We start from the raw sequence: 22,299 nt of genomic DNA on the forward strand, positions 1-22,299 counted from the left end.
GTGGGCATTTGGGGGCGGGCTCTCCCTGGCAGGTCCCGCCTCCTCCTCCCCAGTCGGTAGCAGGTTAGAGCTGCAGTTCTACTGAACTTCCCTACTGGTATCTAATGCAGGTATGGGGACCCTGTAATACTGCAGCCACTCCCAAGGGAAACATTGCTACCTTCCCTGGATCCCCCCACTTGCCCATGGCCAGCAGCCCTGCCTAAGGAGGAAGAGGGGAAGCAGCAGCAGCATGGCCAGCCTGGGGTACGATGACAGCTCTCTGGAGGAGTTGGACCCTTCTCTGTCCCTCCAGGAGACCAGTGACATTGACTCCATGCTGCTGAATGACATTGATGGTGAGTAACACTTGGGGGTGGGGGGAGAAAACGCAGCAGAAACTACAGCTCTCAAAGGGTGATGGGGGTTGTAGTACAACATCAGCACTGGGTTAAGTCTTCTCTTTGGCTTGTGGGGAGGGGGTTGGTAAAGAAGCATGTGACACTGTCATAGGGAAGAAACTGGGGGGAGGAAGGGATATTGGCCCCCATAGAGCTAATGGTTTAATGTTGTTAATTAAGGAAAGTAGGGAATAGGTTTCTAATTCTCCAGAGCATTGAACCTGCCCCCTCTCCCATAAATACCCCATCTTAAATGGGGGCAAATGGCTGCCCTCTTATGCCTTATTGACATTCTGATGCAACTCTTATTTGCCCAGCTGCCCCATGTGCTGCACTTCCTCTCAGCTCCTGTGGGTTACTAGGGCACTTGCCTCATTGCCCCGCCCCCTGCCTGACATCACCGCAGGGTTACTGTCGGGCATTGCCTGGCTTGTTTGTGCTGGGACATACAGGAGTGACAGGGGGCGTGCGTGTGTCTCTCTTATTATAGCACTGTCTATATTATTATTATTACATACAGACGTAATAATAGCACCAACATATGCCTCAGCGCTGCACCTCTACAGACAAAATCAAATAGTAATGAAGTCCCTGCCCCTACTGTACTTTTTACTGTACAGGTATGGGACCCGTTATCCAGAATGCTTGGGACCTGAGGTTTTCTGGATCAGGGGACTTTCCGTAATTCGGATCGCCTACCTTAAGTCTGCTAATAAAATTATTTAAACGGTAATTAAACCCAATAGGATTATTTTGCCTCCAATAAGGATTAGTTATATCTTAGTTGGGATCAAGTACAGGTACTGTTTTATTATTACAGAGAAAAGGGAATCATTTAACCATGAAATAAACCCAATAGGGCTGTTCTGTCCCCAATAAGGGGTAATTATATCTTAGTTGGGATCAAGTACAGGTACTGTTTTATTATTACAGAGAAAAGGGAATCATTTAACCATTAAATAAACCCAATAGGGCTGTTCTGCCCCAATAAGGGGTAATTATATCTTAGTTGGGATCAAGTACAGGTACTGTTTTATTATTACAGAGAAAAGGGAATCATTTAACCATTAAATAAACCCAATAGGGCTGTTCTGCCCCCAATAAGGGGTAATTATATCTTAGTTGGGATCAAGTACAGGTACTGTTTTATTATTACAGAGAAAAGGGAATCATTTAACCATTAAATAAACCCAATAGGGCTGTTCTGCCCCAATAAGGGGTAATTATATCTTAGTTGGGATCAAGTACAGGTACTGTTTTATTATTACAGAGAAAAGGGAATCATTTAACCATTAAATAAACCCAATAGGGCTGTTCTGCCCCCAATAAGGGGTAATTATATCTTAGTTGGGATCAAGTACAGGTACTGTTTTATTATTACAGAGAAAAGGGAATCATTTAACCATTAAATAAACCCAATAGGGCTGTTCTGCCCCAATAAGGGGTAATTATATCTTAGTTGGGATCAAGTACAGGTACTGTTTTATTATTACAGAGAAAAGGGAATCATTTAACCATTAAATAAACCCAATAGGGCTGTTCTGCCCCAATAAGGGGTAATTATATCTTAGTTGGGATCAAGTACAGGTACTGTTTTATTATTACAGAGAAAAGGGAATCATTTAACCATGAAATAAACCCAATAGGACTGTTCTGCCCCAATAAGGGGTAATTATATCTTAGTTGGGATCAAGTACAGGTACTGTTTTATTATTACAGAGAAAAGGGAATCATTTAACCATTAAATAAACCCAATAGGGCTGTTCTGCCCCAATAAGGGGTAATTATATCTTAGTTGGGATCAAGTACAGGTACTGTTTTATTATTACAGAGAAAAGGGAATCATTTAACCATGAAATAAACCCAATAGGACTGTTCTGCCCCAATAAGGGGTAATTATATCTTAGTTGGGATCAAGTACAGGTACTGTTTTATTATTACAGAGAAAAGGGAATCATTTAACCATGAAATAAACCCAATAGGGCTGTTCTGCCCCCAATAAGGGTAATTAAATCTTAGTTGGGATCAAGTACAAGGTACTGTTTTCTTATTAGAGAGAAAAAGGAAACCATTTTTAAAAATGTGAATTATTTGATTAAAATGGAGTCTATGGGAGACGGCCTTTCTGCAATTTTCTGTATAATGGGTTTCCTGATAAGGGGTCCGATACCTGTAGCTAGTGTGCATTATAGGTATGGTGGCCTGGGTGGCAGGCTATGCACAGGGCGCAGTATTCGGAGTGGTAGCAACACCCAGAAATTTACTTTAATAAGGGTCCGAAGGTTCAACATCACCCTCATTTATGTGTGCCATCTGCTTAATGATTTGGGGGTCATAACATATAGAGTATTCTTATGTAATTAGATGGAATCCATACCACACAAGCACATCAACATGTTGGCTGCCGCCATCTTTAGCAAAGGACGTTTATATAACATGCATGAGTGCGGGCTGCATAGATTTCAGAGTAGCCGTGCACACAGGATTTTTTAGTTATTGTATATAAAGCTGATATAAAATATATGTACAAAAGCAGGGTTTCTGTTGGTCTCTGTTTTTATATAAACTGTATGTTTTAATACATTGATGACAAGTGTGTTTCCCATAAATACTTGTTAATTATTATATTGGGAGTAATGTGTATCATTTGTAAATGATAAGGATATTAGCAGTCACTGAGGGGTTCTGTGACCATATAAAGGCACAAGGCTGCAGGCTGAGTTATACAGGGAACTCTGAGTATCACTCATGTATTATAAGGGATAATGTACCCCCTACTGTAAATGATAAGGATATTAGCAGTCACTGAGGGGTTCTGTGCCCATATAAAGGCACAAGGCTGCAGGCTGAATTATACATATAATATAAAGCTGAACATTATTGGAGTGTAGAGACACATGTGACTCATATTGTGAGTGCTATATGTTGATCTCCTTAATAACATAGGGCCAATATCATTGTAGCACAGGAAAACAAGCCTGGCTATTGAGAATGGGGCCACCGATGCTTTATGAGGTGCGATGTGTTTCCTGCGAGACAAAACGTTTCACTGCGCTCCTCGGAGGGCCCTCTCGCTTTTATAAAGGCTCCTCTGTGCACTGCAAGATTTATTAGTGCAACTCAAACATTAGCCGTATTGATTCCGTTGCACATACCACAGTACTTTATACAACACAATTACTATATTCATTCTGGAAAATCAGTATTTTTTTTCTGTTTGCTAAACTACGCATTAAAAAAAAAAAGATTTATATTTTTTGGGCAGATGTAAACTGGCACCCTTGCCCTGCTGACTGATACCTTCCATGCTTTACCCCACCTGCTGCCTCATATGAGCGTCCCCCTTCTCATCGGTTGTCACATGATTCATTAGGTACTTTTTTATACCAATCCGCTTTAGAGAGATAGGGGGGTTGCCCTAGGCCCAACACATCATGGGGCACTAATACAAAAAGCAGCAGATAAAGGTAGATAGCAGTCTGAACAAGATGGTGGCAGGTCTAGTTTTCCCCTGGCCCACCCAGTGGTAAAGACAAGCTGAAATGTATGTATAGTCATGGCCAACATGGCCAACTGGCAGGTCACATGAGGCTCCTGCTGACTTATTGGGAAAGAAGGCTACGGCTCTATTTGTTCTTTGCCAGTTTTAGTATTTCAAAATCATGTCCTTGTATATATTGTCTGGCTCTGACCAGATTCAGTCAGGGTGGCACACAAGCTGCTGACTCAGGAGCTGCCAGCCGCAGGTAGTGCTTGCCCCGTGTGTGGCCAGCTTTGGCCAAATCTAATTTTTAATCTAATACTAAATATATACTCTAGGGCAGGGGTGGGCAAACTACGGCCCGCAGGCCACATCTGGCCCGTTGGTCTTTTTAATCCGGCCCCCGCTGTGCGCATGCGTAGTAGCCAGTGGTGTGTGCATAGACAGAAGCGCTGGCGCGTTGCGGAGTCAGAGTGGAGAAAACCTGAGTACTGAGCAGGAGAAACCAACCTGGGAGTTCGGGCTTCTGGCACAGGAAGGAACAGATTTGGGGGCAATTCTTGGCTGCTGCTGGCACAGGTACATATGATTTGGGGGCAAAATATGATAGATTTATATATACATATTGGGGGCAAATCGGGTGCAAATTGGGCAATATGGGGGACTGGCTGCTGCTGCCTTCTGGCGGAGATGGCGTAACGTTGGCTCGGCCCGTCTGTCAAATTTTAAAAGTTGATGTTGCCCCCGAGCCAAAAAGTTTGCCCACCCCTGCTCTAGGGCCTGTGCTGCCTTTCACCGGGATAGGGCAAACAGTATTTCTCTCACTACTTGTCCTGTTAAGCTGGCCATACACATACTGATGAAATGGTATGATTTTTGGACTGTTTGGGCTCCAAATTTTCATATTGTTTAGTCAGGTTAGAAAATGTTGCAAATGTATGTGTATGGTGTGATTTCATCAGGGGACCTACAATTGAAGGTCTAGGAAGAACTATTGGTCTTCCTATTGGTATTTTAATGGTGGCCACACACGTGGCGATCGCACGAAAGATCGTACAATCCGCCACTAACCGTTCAGGAGTGAAACGGCAGATAAGGAGGTACAAACAATAGGATTTCTACCTCCTTCTGCCGATTCAGCCAGCTTAAGGGCTTTATCCTACAATTTCAGACTGAATGTCAGTTTCATTTTAACGTACGACTGATATCCAAAGGATAAAATCTGAATGTGTATGGCCGCCTTAACACTGCAGTTCTGCAGGGCAGTGGCCTCTGTTGCATTGTGGGTAAGTAAAACCTTGGCTGATAGTTGGGGGATGTTTTTTTTTTTTTGCATCTAACACTTGCAGCATTCATTCTGTAGTGGGCTAGCAGGGGATTATGGGAATTGTAGTTTTTGTTTAATGATAGGTAACTGCATGCTTTGGCGCCGCCCCTGGATTCCCTTCACCTCACACTGGCTGTATATACTGTAGCCGCCCCCAGAGCCATTGATAATACAGTGCGGCTTGAGGCGCTGTGTGAGAACGGCCGATAGTAACCCTGCAGAGGTTGAAACGTGAACGAACGGGAGTAACCCCGTCAGAGACAGGGCTGAATCCGCTCTCAGTCTCAAGCCAGGATTGGGCCGTCTCTCGCACAGAAAGGCGAGCGGCTTCCCTCTCCCTGATTGGCCCGGAGCAGTCACCTCATATCAAAGCCCTGATTCAGGCTCTTTCACTCTTAACTCCTTCCTGAGGCGAAGGAGGAGAGGGGGCGGGGCCCTGGCTGGTGACGTAGGAAAGGGGGAGGCGTGTGACTGAGCAATAAGACAGAGGGGGAGGAACTGAGAAAAAAAAAGCCAAATTCTAATACTTTTCCTCTTAGCTTTTGACTAATTTGAAGATCCCTTGGGTGCTGTAGGGTGGGTGCCCGGTGTTGTGGTACAATGGAGTGCACTTTTGAAGGTACAGGACCAGGACTGAGGTGTTTGGGCTCTACCACCTGCAGAGTTTCTAGGGGGGGGGGGTTCATATTGGGCATTTTACAGAGGTTTTCCTCCTTGGGAATGGCACTGGCTTTTAACCCTTCCTTTGCTGGACACATTTATACCTCCTTTTTATTTCTTATCATTTCATTGCCCTCTAGCCCTTGTATAGCGGCAGCGGCAACAATGGCGGAAGACTGAAAATGGGGTGCCTCAGGTTTAATGACCCCCCCAAAAGGAATATATACAATGCGACGGCAAATATGAACCCATTTTCCTTGGTCCTTGGCTGCTTACGACTCTGTAATTCTATTTCCTATACTAACTTCTAATATTAACCCCTTTTATTCTGTATAATGCTAGGCAATCTCATTGCTCCTGACTTCCCGGGGTCCCGACCCCCATATACAGGGGTTGCCATAGTGACCGTAAGAATGCTACACCCCGCGCAGTGTTACCCCTGCTATTCTATCAGCGAAGTATGGGGGCTCATTCTTTTAGCCGGATAGAAATGTGGGTGCATGTGTTTAAGATGGGTTTCCTTGGCCTTTGAAAGCTAATTTTTCCCCATATTGAAAGCCGGAGGCCTCGGCTTTTGCAGAACCTCTTGAGAAGCAGCCGGCAGTAATGGCTTAGCTTTGTCACTACTTTCACTTGATCTCATTCTTTGGATGAAATAAAACCAACTGAAGTCTATGAAAGTCACAGGGAGGGCTGGATACATAGTTACATAGGGTTGAAAAAAGACCAGAGTCCATCAAGTTCAACCCTTCCAAGTAAACCAAAATACATTTTGCTGATTCGTTGGAAACACTTGAAGGTTTTGGGGTTTTTTTTTGAACGGGATGTAAACCCCAAAAATTTGCCTTATAGAGTTCTAAGCGATTTTCCTAGTCATGACACCAGTCACCAGTTTTAAAGTTATTTGTAAATATTACTGCTTTTGAAAGCTGTATCCGTCTGTCCCTTTCCCTTCCCTGCACTGCTGGTTATGACATTTGAAACAATGTAGCAGGAGCCAGTTAATTAACAGACCTTTGAAGAAGTGTGTAAGGCTGACTCCTATTGCATTCTATTATTATTATTATTATTATTATTATTATTATTATTATGTTCAGGCTGTAGCAGGTTTTGTGTATATCTGCAACATAAATGTGCTTGTGTGTACAAAGCCTTAGGTTTTAGGAGTCTTTCCATGAAGAAAGTTAATCAGGGTGAGATTTGGGGGTGAGTGCTTATTTGTGCCCTGGGTACCCCTGGAACTATAGCGGGGTGACTGTTACCCCAATGTTTCTATATATCTGTAACCTTGTTATGGGCTAAGGGGGCCCAGCCTGAAGGCCAGTTAGGGGGGGATTTGGGGTGAGTGCTTATTTGTGCCCTGGGTACCCCTGGAACTATAGCAGGGTGACTGTTACCCCAATGTTTCTATATATCTGTAACCTTGTTATGGGCTAAGGGGGCCCAGCCTGAAGGCCAGTTAGGGGGGGATTCGGGGTGAGTGCTTATTTGTGCCTTGGGTACCCCTGGAACTATAGCAGGGTGACTGTTACCCCAATGTTTCTATATATCTGTAACCTTGTTATGGGCTAAGGGGGCCCAGCCTGAAGGCCAGTTAGGGGGGGATTTGGGGTGAGTGCTTATTTGTGCCCTGGGTACCCCTGGAACTATAGCAGGGTGACTGTTACCCCAATGTTTCTATATATCTGTAACCTTGTTATGGGCTAAGGGGGCCCAGCCTGAAGGCCAGTTAGGGGGGGATTTGGGGTGAGTGCTTATTTGTACCCTGGGCACCCCTGGAACTATAGCAGGGTGACTGTTACCCCAATGTTTCTATATATCTGTAACCTTGTTATGGGCTAAGGGGGCCCAGCCTGAAGGCCAGTTAGGGGGGAGATTTGGGGTGAGTGCTTATTTGTGCCCTGGGTACCCCTGGAACTATAGCAGGGTGACTGTTACCCCAATGTTTCTATATATCTGTAACCTTGTTATGGGCTAAGGGGGCCCAGCCTGAAGGCCAGTTAGGGGGGATTTGGGGTGAGTGCTTATTTGTGCCCTGGGTACCCCGGAACTATAGCAGGGTGACTGTTACCCCAATGTTTCTATATATCTGTAACCTTGTTATGGGCTAAGGGGGCCCAGCCTGAAGGCCAGTTAGGGGGGATTCGGGGTGAGTGCTTATTTGTGCCTTGGGTACCCCTGGAACTATAGCAGGGTGACTGTTACCCCAATGTTTCTATATATCTGTAACCTTGTTATGGGCTAAGGGGGCCCAGCCTGAAGGCCAGTTAGGGGGGGATTTGGGGTGAGTGCTTATTTGTGCCCTGGGTACCCCTGGAACTATAGCAGGGTGACTGTTACCCCAATGTTTCTATATATCTGTAACCTTGTTATGGGCTAAGGGGGCCCAGCCTGAAGGCCAGTTAGGGGGGGATTTGGGGTGAGTGCTTATTTGTACCCTGGGCACCCCTGGAACTATAGCAGGGTGACTGTTACCCCAATGTTTCTATATATCTGTAACCTTGTTATGGGCTAAGGGGGCCCAGCCTGAAGGCCAGTTAGGGGGGAGATTTGGGTGAGTGCTTATTTGTGCCCTGGGTACCCCTGGAACTATAGCAGGGTGACTGTTACCCCAATGTTTCTATATATCTGTAACCTTGTTATGGGCTAAGGGGGCCCAGCCTGAAGGCCAGTTAGGGGGGATTTGGGGTGAGTGCTTATTTGTGCCCTGGGTACCCCGGAACTATAGCAGGGTGACTGTTACCCCAATGTTTCTATATATCTGTAACCTTGTTATGGGCTAAGGGGGCCCAGCCTGAAGGCCAGTTAGGGGGGGATTTGGGGTGAGTGCTTATTTGTGCCCTGGGTACCCCTGGAACTATAGCAGGGTGACTGTTACCCCAATGTTTCTATATATCTGTAACCTTGTTATGAGCTAAGGGGGCCCAGCCTGAAGGCCAGTTAGGGGGGATTTGGGGTGAGTGCTTATTTGTGCCCTGGGTACCCCTGAAACTATAGCAGGGTGACTGTTACCCCAATGTTTCTATATATCTGTAACCTTGTTATGAGCTAAGGGGGCCCAGCCTGAAGGCCAGTTAGGGGGGGATTTGGGGTAATTGCCCATTACTGTGTATGTATATATTTTATCTCTAACCTCTTTTTCCCTTTTCTTCTCCCATCAGATATGCTTCAGCTTATTCACAACACTGACAATGACTTCCTGTTCGATGGAGTTGCCTTTAACACCATCAATGGTCCTGCGCAGGACCCAACTCCACCTGTCGATCTCGCTGGAGGAGAAGCTTTAAGCTCTTTGGAGGGATTACTGGCAGCTCCCCCCAGTGCGCCCCCTGTGAAGATGTTTTCTCTTGGTTTTCCGGGGCAGCAGTCTTCTGTCCTTCCCCAGGATGCACTGGGGCAGCAGATCAGTCCTCCTGCACAGAACCGGGCGAATGAGGAACCTATGCAGATCTGTTCAAGTCCAAATCAAGCGTCGAACCAGCTTCAACAGCCTTCACAACCGCTGCAGAGCCTGGTGTTTGGGCAGAAATTTGTGTCCCAAGCTCAACCCCAGTTCAGCTCACAGACGCCATTAGGAGCATATCAGCAGGATCAGGGGACGTATACAGGTAGGCAAAGCTCAGCCAGGTTGGTATGGTATTATGAACACAATGCAGAGGGAACACCAAGCAGAAATGTTGAACCTCGCATTGTGAGTAAATAGAGAAAGGCCCAAGTTTACAGCCGTGTATATATATTTTCCTGTCTCTATACAGGAAATACACCGTACATTCTTGGTAATTGCAGACAGAATAGCAGCCATCTTGGGAGAATCAGTATTTTTTTGTTATAGAGCTGTCCTTTCAGAAACAGTTGCCTTGTAAATAAAGTAATAATATCCACCTTATCTGAGTCTTATGCTCAATAACAGCCATCTTGTGACAAAGCTGCAAGAGTATAACAATACTATGTCACAGTTGCGATAATATGGTTCTTGTGATGTTATACCTGAAAGAGTATAACAAAACTATGTGAAATTTGGGATATCACATATGCAATAAGTAATTCTGTCCCACTAACTAATATGATACAGAGATTTCCAAGCATTTCTCATCCAAAGTCAGCTGCCGCCAGCTACTTTACAAAGCCAGACTTAGACAGGCAGTTTGCACTATAGCCACCATACTGCTTGGCCATCTAGACTTGTATGCCAGGTTTGGAGAGCCATTTTGACTGAAAGTCCTGTAATCCTGTTGGATTACAGATAAAAAGGGTATCTTTGAATATTTCATCTACTGCATAGTGATGCTTAGTGTATAGGCAGATGCTGTGAAACCGCAGCCTAAAGAATAGTCACAATATATGCTCAAGTGCTTGTTTCTAATTACAGTAAACGCCATGCCATATGTGTTGGTAGGTACTGGTGCTCAAATAATTTGCGCTGAATTTTCTTTTTCTCTTGTTTCATGTTACCAACCTGATTGGTGCAGTCCCTCAGAGTGTCTCAAGCCCACAAGGTATTATCAATCAGCCAATACAGAATGGCGCTGGGCAAGCCCGACAACAGAACCTGCAGCCTGTCCCAAGCCCAGCCATGCAGCCGCTGCAGAACACTGTGCAAGGCGGACAGGTGTTACAGAATATCACAGGGCAGACTCTGCAGCATGTTGCGGTACAAGGGGTGCAACAGTTGCAGAGTGTCGCTGGGCAGCCGTTGCAGAGCATAACAAGTGTTGCAGGACCACATCTGCAAAGCATCAGCGCCCTGCCTCAGCAGGCACAATCCCCCACTCAGATACAGCAGCCTGTTACCATCCACACGCAGAGCATCTCGCCGCAGCAGTTTATCACTACCACTTCACCCATCACCTCCCAAATCCAACAGGTCCCGGTAAGTAGAGATGTTTATTATAGGTAGGGCTTCATTATGGGCAGGGCTTCAAATAAACATTGGCGCTTTTCTCTGCGCTCTTCCAGGTTCTTTTGCAACCTCATTTCATCAAAACGGACTCCCTTGTGCTCACTGCTGTAAAGACGGACAACGCTGTTGTGTCAGGAGTGAAGACTTCTGGGATGACTTCATTAGGGACCAATACCACAATACAGACTACACCGCTGCAAATGCCGGTGAGAGGAGAAATCCCACTGTTACTCAGATGCATTGATTGCTGCATCACATCCTCCATTTTTCTGACCTTCGCATCTGTGTGTTTTTTTGCGACAGGCTCTGGTTAGTGGGGGTACCTTTCTGACAACAGTGCCGTTGGTCATGGATGCAGACAAGTTGCCTATTAACCGTATCGCAGCCACCGGCAAGATGGCCATGCTGAACGGCAAAGGGGAAAAACGCACAGCACACAATGCCATCGAGAAGCGGTACCGATCCTCTATCAACGACAAGATCATAGAACTAAAGGACCTGGTTGTGGGCAACGAAGCCAAGGTACCAACTGGCAGACACTTACCTGCTGTAATGTTAAGTCAGGGTTACCCAACTATAGCCATGTGAGGTGTTTATGTTCAATCTGCTTTGTATACAGAGACGGATTAGGTGACCTTCAGATAGGGCTAAGGGCCTTCCATATTTCCTATAGACACAGGTCTTCCATAGAAAACAGGATACATGGCCAAAACTAATGATGGATGCCCCTTTCCACTCTACCCCACTTAACTTTTTTATTTTTACAGCTGAACAAGTCGGCTGTGTTGAAGAAGGCCATAGACTACATCCGTTTCCTGCAGCAGAACAACATCAAGCTGAAACAGGAAAACATGATGCTGAAAATGGCCGCCCAGAAGAACAGTAAGATCCCATTTCCTGTTTTGGATTGGCTAGTCATCAAGGGTAGAGTCTTGTCTGAGTGGGCCTAATAAGGTGCCAAAGAGTTTTGGGTAGAGCAGTTTATAGAGTTAGACTGACTGTTTGTTCTCTGTCTCATCAGATACCCTGAAAGACTTGGTGGCTGGCACTGGAGTTATGGATGGCATGAAAGCAGAAATGATGGAAGTGCTCACCCCTCCTCCCTCAGATGCAGGGTCTCCATCACATAGCGGCAGTCCTCTCTCCCAGTGCAACAGCGACTCAGAGCCAGACAGTCCTCTCAGTGAGGATGCTAAGGTGAGCTCTACTCACTTCCTGTTGCTCATGATGCATTTCCTGCTTACTTCTGCTCCTCAGTGCCTGAGGTGCGCACTGGGGGATTGCTATGTAGGCAGGAGTAGAGCGGCTACTTTTCAGCCTCTCTAATTCCAGTCTACCTCTGTCTTGTCTACGTGTCTCACTGTTCCTGTCTCTGCCTCAACTGTCTTTGTCTCAACCCCTGTTTTTCCAGATGTTAAACTACAACTCCCACTATCACACCAACAGATGAGATTCCCTGCTGCTTCTCTGCTCTTGTTCTGTTCCTAACCTACTCTTACCCTTTTAGGTCGAAGTCAAACAGGAGGTTCCATCTCCTCGCAGCGCAGGGATGTTGGATCGTTCCCGAATGGCACTCTGTGCTTTTGTGTTCCTCTGCCTCTCGTTCAACCCCCTGTCTTTCCTGATGGGAAGCTCCAAGAGCTACGACTCTTTGGACAGTGGATCTTTCCATGGCACCGGGAGAATCACATTGGAGGTCGGATCCTCAGGTTGGTTACAGCTTGTGGTGCACTGCCCAGTCTACAGATCTTCTTGGTAAAAATATTTATCTTTTGCTGTCCCTTCATTCTGCAGAAGTATCCGATTGGTCTAGCTGGCTGGCCCCTTCCACGTTCCTTTGGCCAATCAACATCATCATCGTCCTGGGGGTATTTATACGACTCTTTATTTATGGGGAGCCTGTAACAAGACTGCACTCGGAATCTTCTGCCCTATTCTGGTGTCACCGCAAACAAGCCGATGTTGATCTGTCTCGGGTAAGCTCTAGCCCACAGCCAGCAGATGGAAAAGCTCAAATTTCCAGAATTCCACTTAAATTTGTACTTTGGTTTGTCACCTTTTTGTACAAGTACACAGAGCCTCAAACAGCCCCCCCCAGCCCAATAAATAGTGACTGTCTATGGCATCTTACAGCAGCCCCTCTGGCATTTGTCAGAACCCACAGATTGTCAGTCCAAGTGTAGAGGGTGCTTGAGAGTTGTTCACAACAGTCAGAACCTTAAAGTATAGAGTAAGGGGTTGTTCACTTTTAGTATGTTATAGAATGGCCAGTTCTAAGCAGCTTTGTAAATTAGTCTTTATCATTTTTGAACAATTTGCTTTTTATTTCTGACCCTTTCCAGCTTTTTGAAAGGGGGTCACTGACCCCAGCAGCCAAAAAACTATTGGTCTTTGGGGCTACAACTTCATTATTACTTCTTATTACCCATCTTTCTATTCAGACAAACTCCTATTCATATTCCTGCCTCTCATTCAAACCACTGCCTGGTTGCTGGGTATGTTGGGCCCTAGCAATAATATAAATGCTAAAATCCTAAGCTGGAGAGTTTCTGAATATAAAGCTAAATATTTCAACATTTTCAAAATATTTAAAAAACCCAGAAATAATAAAAAAAAACAAAGACCAATTGCAAATAGTCTCAGAATAACATTCTCTACAACATACTAAAAGTTAATTTATCGGTGAACAACCCATTTGCAAGGCAAGTGTGACTGCTGTGGGAGTTACAGGGTGTCTGAGGTTAGGGCAAGTGTAATATGAGGTAATTTGTGTCCCTATTATATATAAAAATTGCTTTAGACCTCAATTACCGGCTTTGATGAGAGTTTAATATATGTGGCGCACATGTTCTAGGGTGACTTCGCACAGGCATCGCTACACCTTTGGATGGCACTTAAAGCACTGGGCCGACCCTTGCCCACCTCCAACCTGGATCTGTGCTGCAGTCTCATGTGGAGTGTGATTCGCTATGTCCTCCAGCGCCTGTGGGTGGGGCGTTGGCTGGCTGCGCGGGCAGGAGGCTTCCGGAGAGACCACCAGCTGAAAGATGATGTGAGGAAAAGCTGCAGGGATGCTGCTCTTGTGTATCATCGCCTCCACCAGCTTCATATGACTGGTATGTTGGGGGGTCCTAGTAGGGGATACACCAGAAGTCGCAACAGGCTTGCATATAACTCCCAGAAAAACAAGGCAGCGTACTAGCAGAAACTGACACTAGTTTTGAGAGCTGACCCCCTTGTTAACCCCGCCCTCCCCAGCACATATTTATGGATAGAGCTCTACACTATAAATAATAACCCTTATGTGTAATAAAAGTTTGCCCATTAGCAGTAACCCATAGCAACTAAGATTTTTGCTTTTAAACAGGTGACCAGTAAAATCTACATGCTTGGTTGCTATGGGTTACTGCTCCAGAGCAAACGTAGTGCTTTTTATTACATAACTCCATACATCTGTACAGCGATGCGTCCATAAGTAGCACTTTATAAATAAAGATATACATACATACATCTTTATAAAAAACACTTGTGCTGAGCTTATGTGCCAATTTATGTTCACGGCAGGGAAGCACGTTGGAGGTCACCTGTCTGCTGTAAATATGGCACTGAGCGCAGTGAACCTGGCAGACTGCGCTGGAAACGCCATCTCAGTAGCGACACTGGCAGAAATCTACGTGGGGGCCGCCCTGAGAGTCAAGGCCAGCCTGCACCGACGCTTCCACTTTTTGGCGGTGAGTTCAACGGCCCGTCATATTAAAAAAACCTGCTGCCCATTAAAGGTTCCTTTTAATAGACAAACTCATTGTGCTCAGTATAGTTCACAAGATTAATTAACCACCTAATAATTCTATCCTTCCTAGTGTATTTGTGAGGCCTTGCCCATTTATATCGACATGGAACAATCCTTATTGTCTACAACAGGGGGTACCTTGCCCTTTAAAAACACACACTCTCAGTTTGGACTTGTACCACTCCCATCGCCATGCTCCTTTTTAGGGGGCTTTTCCCTTGCCTCTTTCCTTACCTGCCACTGTGACATACATATCTCATACTAAAAGCCTGAAACCCCCTCTTTCTTTCTGCAGCGCTTTTTCTTGTCCAGCGCCCGTCAGGTGTGCCTGGCACAGAGCGTCACTATCCCCCCCGCCATGCAGTGGCTGTGCCACCCTTTGGGACATCGTTTTTTTGTGGATGGAGACTGGACTGTAAGGAGCTCTCCCCGGGACACAATCTACAGCACAGCTGGCAGCACAGGTAATACGCCCTTTGGCTATTAAAAGGAATTGTAAGGCTCAGATTGCATGTAAAGGTGGTCACACATGTTGCGATTTTTGATCTTTCAAAGATCGTTCAATCCGCCACTAACGTTCAGGGCTGAAACGGCAGATAAGGAGGTAGAAACAATAGGATTTCTACCTCCTTCTGCCGATTCAGTCCTGAAGGCAGTTTTAATCAGGCGCCTTCTATGGCGCCTGATCAAAATCTTTTAACCCGCCCCATCGGCAAGTCGACCAATATCAGCAGCCTCCTGCGATATCAGTCGACTCGCCGACTTGCCATACACGCACCGAATATCGTACGAAACGAGGTTTCATACAATATTATTGGTGCGTGTATGGCCAGCTTAAGGGTGATTTCAGCTAGATCAGGCATCCTTATATACAGAATATCCTTCTCAGCCGTGTGTGCCTCAGGCAGGGCCACCATCAGAAATCACGGGGCCCCTCACAACTAAATTTTCTAGGCCCTCCCACGCCCCCAATGGCCCCTCCCCCAGTGACCCCTCCCATCAATACAAAGTACACACAGACATTGGTAGCCAGGGCCCCCTAAAACATTGGTAGCCAGGGCCCCCCTAAAACATTGTTGGTCCTCCCCCAAATTATTCATACTATGGCCTGCTCCCCGCTGCTTTCTGCTTCCTCCCGTGTCCTTCGGCTCCCCCCCAGCATCCTCCAGGGCCCCCCAAGCATACGGCTGCTTTTTCCAGGGCCCCCCCAAGCATCCTCCAGTCCCGTCCCCCCAGTGTCCTCCTGCTTCCTCCAGGCCCCCCAAGCATCCTCCAATTCCCCCCCCCCCGTGTCCTTCTGCTTCCTCCAGGCCCCCCCCAAGCATACTGCTGCTTTCTCCAGGGCCCCCCCAAGCATCCTCCAGTTCCCCCCTCCAGTGTCCTCCTGCTTCCTCCAGCGCCCCCAAAAGATCCTTCAACTCCCCATCATCCTTCAGTTCCCCCCCCAGTGTCCTCCTGCTTCCTCCAGCCCCCCCCCAAAGATCCTTCAGCCCCCCCATCATCCTCCAGTCCCCCCCCAGTGTCCTCCTGCTTCCTCCAGCCCCCCCCCAAAGATCCTTCAGCTCCCCCATCATCCTCCAGTTCCCCCCCCCAGTGTCCTCCTGCTTCCTCCAGGCCCCCCCCCAAAGATCCTTCAGCTCCCCCAAGCATCCTTCAGTTCCTCACCGGTCCCCCGGCTACTTCCTCCGGCTTCCTTGACGTCCACCGCTATGTCCCGCTGCTGTCTGCAGCATCTGCGCTTTTATAAAGGTTGCGCCCCGTGCGTGTGACGTCACTACGCACGGGGCGCAAACTTATATAAGCGCAGATGGAGTGGAGAGCAGCGGGACATAGCGGCGGACGCCAGTAGTGACAGGGCCCGGACTCGATTAAAGGGGGGCCGAGCTAAGAAAACTCTAGCACGGCCGGGCCCCCTTTAAAGTTAGAAATGTCCGGGCCCGGGATGACTGTCCCCCCTGTGCCCCCCTGATGGCGGCCCTGCCCTCAGGTGAAAGCTTTGCTTTAGTAAGCAGGACATGTGTTATTTAGTAAACAAGTATAGTCAGGGAGAGCTGTGCTGCAGCAGGAGCTACCTCTAGTGGCCAGAGGGTTGCACTGCAGCCACAAATGGATAACAGATGGGATGCATTTATCAGAGGGTGAGGTTCACAGCTCTCTGTACAGTTGTACAGTCCTCTTCTGGTGCGCTGTGCTGAACTCTCTTCTTACCCTTTGATAAACATGTCTTTAGAGAGACCACTAGAACAACCTGTAACCAGCCTGTGTGTAGAAAGGTAAGAAATGCACAGAGTTAATTAGCTGCTGTAGGTGTGGTTTAATGCAGTTCTAGCCATTCTAGACTATTGGATTAAGTGTTACTGGTGTCTTATAGAACACATGCAGTTTCGGTTTCACATGGTAATCTGAGTATTTTTTTTTTTTCTTTTGTCGCAGTGGACCCCTTGGCCCAGGTGACCCAAGCTTTTCGGGAACACCTCCTGGAGAAGGCGCTGTACTGTGTGGCTCAGCCGGAACAGACCAAGCCTATGACTGAGGGAGAGGGGTGAGTGATTCCAATACAAGATCTGATAATGCATTTTTATCAGACATAGAATACAAACACTGTAAATGCAAGAAATATAGAGGTTATTTAATCCCTTTAATCCCCTAGTCTAGTAACCCCTGGTAACCAATCAGTCATTAATGTGACTGCTTTAGACGATAAAAGCTAATTGGTTGCTATGGGTTACTGGACCCATGCAAACTTTTCCTGTGCCATGTATTTGTGTCTGTATACTCCTTTCCCTGCACTGACTGGATGCTCTGGCTTTGTCTCTCCTGCAGGGAGTTTTCTGATGCTCTTGAATATCTGCAGTTGCTGAACGGATGCTCAGACACAGCGGCCATTCCTAATCACACGTTTTCCATCAGTTCTAGTATGGCGGCAGTCACAGGTGAGGCTCCATTTTGTTACTCATTATGAGTTGCTCATAAAATAAAAACTAAAGTGATTGCTTTTCTCTGTTAGAATGCAAGGGGGAACATGGGTAAAGTATACCTCCCTCCGGTACAGGACAGTGAAGTGATAAAAGACTGGAAAACTAGTCCAGTTCCACCTCCTGTAGATTTACTGCTCACTGCCAGCCCTCTAACTGCCCACTGGCCGTACCCCAAGGATGCTGTCTTTTTTAAGTCAGGCCTAGATGTGGGTTTAGCCCTTATGGTACAAGTGTCGGCTGTGTCAGTCTTCACGGGCAGTTAGTGCTAATCTTTAACATTGAAGATGGACCAGTGCGGAGGTTAAAGATCTATGTGTTGAAAGCTTTAGCCTTGCTTTTTCTCTTTGTCCTAACTGGGATCATAGGACTTCCTCCCAGTCCATTGGTCGTTGGAGTAAAACCATCATCGTTTCCTGATGCTCCTGATAGGTCAGTGAGAGCCAGTTTGGGTCACTCCCCACTCAGCCAAGGCCAATAGGGGCATCCTGGGCAGAAGTGCGCACTATCATATTCCATATCATATACCATGCCAGAGCAGGCCCTTCTCCAGTCTCCATATTTCTTCAGGTTAAGGAGAGGATGTTTTAGACCCAGGGTAACAGTGTATGAAACACGCCACTACTTTGTAGTAAATGTTCTAAATCTGCATCTCTTGCCCCGCTCTACACAGGGACAGACCCGGTTGCCAAGTGGTGGGCCTCTCTCATCATTGTGGCTATTAACTGGCTGCAGGGTGATGACGAAGCAGCGCAGAGACTGTACCCAGTGGTGGAATACATGCCGAAGACACTATATGCTTCAGAGTGAGTGGCGTGACCAGTCAAACCTAAACGGATATAAATGCCTCTAAGCTTTCATATAGATACCTCACCTATGATGTAAATCCCTGTGGATCGAGAGAGAACACAGCTATAGGATAATATTTATTAGCACATAATACTGTTATTCTTTCATCTAGGAATCCACTGCCCAAAGCCGCCCTTTATGTTTTCAAAGCCGTTCGCACCTTGTTGGGAAAGCAAGACAGCAGTCAGGTCAGCTTGGGCCACTGCGAGAAGGCAAGCGGCTACCTGCGAGACAGCTTGAACATGGGCCCATCTGGCACTAGCAGTGTGGATAAGGTGAGCAGCCCGCATCTGGATTTGACCTATCAGTACTGAGTTCTGCTGAGTATTGTTGGGAACATCTGGGCAAGAATATCCATTGAGCATCCATTCATTCCCATGTAATGCCCCAGTGCTGTGCAACATTGTACCTGTGCTGCCCTGTGTCGGCGTGACTCCCTCCATGGCCTGACAGAGGTGCACGTAGATATGACTGCCGCTGTGGTGCATTGTAGTTGCATTGCATGTGATATCAGCGGTGTGCAATGTGCCTGCAGTGCAACACAGAGGTAGTGCCGGATCTGCAGCGAGAGAGAACAACTACTTCCATGTTATCCACGTGCTGATTGGGTTGGGGGCGGCTTCCATGGTTGTGGTAGCATCTCCTAGTATTTTGCTGGGATTTTGTTGCATTTTAATGTGCCGTTCCAAGCAGCAAGGAGGCTATGTCAAGAGACAAGAATAGACTGATATCTGTGGACACCCACAATTCCTTTGCTACAGGTTCCGAGCATGAAAATTCTGCCTTCTGCTAAGGAAGTGCAATACTCCATGTAATTAACCAGCCGCTCTCTATACCGGGGAATAGTCATTAGCCACCTTCGGCACACTAACACCGGTCCCTTCTGCTTTCAGGTAGCGCAACTTCTCCTCTGTGACCTACTACTGGTGACAAGGACAAACATCTGGCAGCAGCAGCAGAATTCCCCCGGGCAGCAGCCCAGTCTAGTGCATCCAGCGCCTCCTCACGAGCTGCGGGGATTCCAGCTGGATTTAAGCAGCCTCCGCAGATTGGCGCAGTCCTTCAGGCCGGCCATGCGCAGGGTAGGTACCATCTGTCGGGCTTCGGGGAGGTCGGAGTAGTGGCAGGAAATGGAGGAGAAGGGGTGGGAGTATATAAGCATTAGGGCAGCATTTGTTGCTAAAGATGCCCCCCTAACCCCATGACTTGTTCTGTTCTAGGTATTTCTGCATGAAGCCACAGCTCGGCTAATGGCCGGCGCTAGCCCCACGCGGACACATCAGCTGCTGGACCGCAGTTTGCGCAGGAGAGTGGCCCCATCCAGCAAAGAAGGTGAGATATATGAGAGGGCAGACCAGGACCAGATAGGAGCCACAGAAATATATATATTTAACCCATGCTCTGCCGCTGTATCCTCTAGCACTGCCCTAACCATTCTTGCTGCAAAGCCCGCTGAGCCTTCATTTCACTACTGTCTGCTTGGCGCATTAACCCCCATTCTGCTGATGCCTCCTCTGTGTATATAAGGACTGGCAGCGCTTCTCTATGGCTTTTTTTTTCTCTGACGCACACAATCTGAGAGACGGCCCAGAATGGGGTTAATGCCCGGTTCAGCATGGTGTGAGATTGTGCCGTTTCGGCCGCTACAGAAAGAGGGTGCAAGGCAATGGCAGAAGCCAGATTAGGACCCCAAAATCTCCCATATCCTTATACACATTCATGTTACACTTCCTGTATTAATAAATATATATAATATATATATATCTAATATCTATATATATATTAATTTTACAGGATAGTTTTGCATGTTCCGTGTTGCAGTATGGCACACAATATTAACCCCCATGTCAGCATTCATCTAGTATATAGTTTGGGCCCCAGTTCATTTATATCAAATTGTGGCCCCCTCCAGCTGTTGCCAACTACAGCTCCCAGAATCCTCAGCCTGCCAGCTGGGAGGTGAAGTTAACAGCAGCTGGGATTGTAACCTCCCTGACCTTCCTGGTGGCAACTTCCCGGCCCTCATACAGACGGCACAGTAGTGGGAAAGTGGCCAGTGTAAACCAGGAGATACCGAAGCTGTTTCTCTTTCGTCCACAGATATGGTACGCTTGGTCAGCTGCAGTGTTACCCTCCCGACGCTGCCTTGTCAGTAATCTCCGATTGGTTTAAAGAAAGCCCCGCCCTCTCGGGGATGCTCTCCAGTGTGCCCCTCTTACCCAGGGCCAGCAGCACCCATAGGAGACTTATCTTAAGCCATGCAGGACTGTGCCACTGAGGAGAATGAGGGGGTATTCACCCTCCATATTACCCCACCAGGGCCAGAGAAGAACGCATGGCACCACCTGACATGACACTGCTGGATTGTTTTTTTTTTACTGTCGAGCGCGACTCTATTCTCTTCAAGCATCTTTAGCTCCTAGCTTGTAGCTTATTGGCTCAGAGGATCTTTCTGACTCGTGAAAAGAAAGGGGAAAAAAGTGTAAAAAAAAAAAGAAATCGGTTGGAAAATTATTTGTATTTAAACTTTTTATTTTTCAGTTTGCTGTGTTGTCTCCATTGTTTGCCTGTTTGCCCCGTGCTGATGCACATTTCATTCATCCGCCCTATTGCCCAGTAATTATAATGGCAGCTTATTGCAGAGCAATCTGAGGGTGTGTGCTGCCCCCTAGTGTTTATACCATGTAAATGGATTTGCTCAGAGGGAATGTGCCCTATAAGCACAGCCCTCATACTGTGAGTCTTTAAAGGGTAAACAAACCCTTTTAAGAACCTTCTGCTGCCTTAGTATCATGGTTGCAATGTGTTAGTGACCTGCCAGCCTCTCTCTGTTCCCAGCAGGCACCCAAGAGATGAGCCCCACACCCCGGGAGCATGCAGAAGCCCTGCTCCTTGCCTGCCGCTACCTGCCCCCTACCTTTCTATCTGCCCCAGGGCAGAGAGTGGGCATGTTGGCCGAGGCAGCCCGTACCCTGGAGAAGCTTGGGGACAAACGGACTCTGCAGGACTGCCAGCAGATTATCCTGGCGCTGGGCAGCGGAACCACAGTAACTTCCAGCTAGGGGGGGGGGGTCCTGTTATACTTGCTATACAAAGCAAGAACATCCCCCCCCGAAGAATTATAACGAATGGCTTCAACTATAGCAATTCCATCGGGCGACTGTTCCCTGCTCCACTTCACAGGCAGATGCCCTACGATATTGCACTTTAATCTAAATGCCCCCTCTCATCACAAGGGGCAGAAACCGCTCATGGAGTCCTGCGTGGAATACGGATGCAGCAGCAGCGCCTTCCCTGTACTGAGTAACTGCCGCGCCGCTAGCGTAACTATGGGTGGGAGAAGCTGCGCTGGTTATAGGAATCGTCCTCTCAGTGTGGGAGCCTCCATAGAAAGGAGCCTTCTGGTCACACAGTATGTTGTGTGTTCATATTTTACTAAGGGAAGGTAAACTTCATTTTGCAGATTTATGTACATTTAATTTTATATTTAAATATATACAGTGACTTCTGTATTTATTTGTCTTTGTTTCCCTGTACTAAGCACAATTCAGCAGGAACAGCCCCCTCAGTTTGATCATAGCCTGTACAGAGAGATACCATAAAACTATGGCAGCATAAGGATTCCCCTGTACTAAGCACAATTCAGCAGGAACAGCCCCCTAAGTTTGCTCATAGCCTGTACAGAGAGATACCATAAAACTATGGCAGCATAGGGATTCCCCTGTACTAAGCACAATTCAGCAGGAACAGCCCCCTAAGTTTGCTCATAGCCTGTACAGAGAGATACCATAAAACTATGGCAGCATAAGGATTCCCCTGTACTAAGCACAATTCAGCAGGAACAGCCCCCTAAGTTTGCTCATAGCCTGTACAGAGAGATACCATAAAACTATGGCACATAGGGATTCCCCTGTACTAAGCACAATTCAGCAGGAAC

At 47.0% G+C, this 22,299-nt stretch overlaps 1 protein-coding gene and 1 non-coding gene across 5 annotated transcripts; both read left to right on the top strand.

Annotated features, from left to right (window-relative positions):
* The first annotated feature begins 22 nt into the window (after positions 1-22).
* On the top strand, positions 23-21,874 carry srebf1 (sterol regulatory element binding transcription factor 1). 4 transcript variants are annotated; one of them, XM_002935840.5, is made up of 19 exons: positions 23-338; positions 9,010-9,456; positions 10,318-10,718; positions 10,805-10,954; positions 11,052-11,270; positions 11,516-11,630; positions 11,770-11,945; positions 12,256-12,457; positions 12,543-12,724; positions 13,603-13,864; positions 14,313-14,479; positions 14,834-15,002; positions 16,972-17,080; positions 17,362-17,471; positions 18,187-18,319; positions 18,475-18,637; positions 19,256-19,444; positions 19,583-19,694; positions 21,201-21,874. In XM_002935840.5, exons 1-19 carry the CDS (start codon positions 233-235, stop codon positions 21,422-21,424), a joined length of 3,636 nt encoding a protein of 1,211 aa, XP_002935886.2. In that variant the 5' UTR covers positions 23-232; the 3' UTR covers positions 21,425-21,874. The 4 variants fall into 4 exon arrangements, with proteins under 4 accessions (XP_002935886.2, XP_012826703.2, XP_004918134.2 ...); XM_012971249.3 differs by having other exon boundaries at positions 21,204-21,874; XM_004918077.4 differs by having other exon boundaries at positions 24-338; positions 20,463-21,874.
* On the top strand, positions 18,840-18,907 carry mir33a (microRNA mir-33a). The gene has a single exon (NR_049666.1). It is a non-coding gene; the product is annotated as a microRNA mir-33a (primary transcript).
* Positions 21,875-22,299: the final 425 nt, after the last annotated feature.

The sequence above is a fragment of the Xenopus tropicalis genome, chromosome 9 (assembly GCF_000004195.4).
Source record: "Xenopus tropicalis strain Nigerian chromosome 9, UCB_Xtro_10.0, whole genome shotgun sequence".
NCBI classification, from domain to species: Eukaryota; Metazoa; Chordata; class Amphibia; order Anura; family Pipidae; genus Xenopus; species Xenopus tropicalis.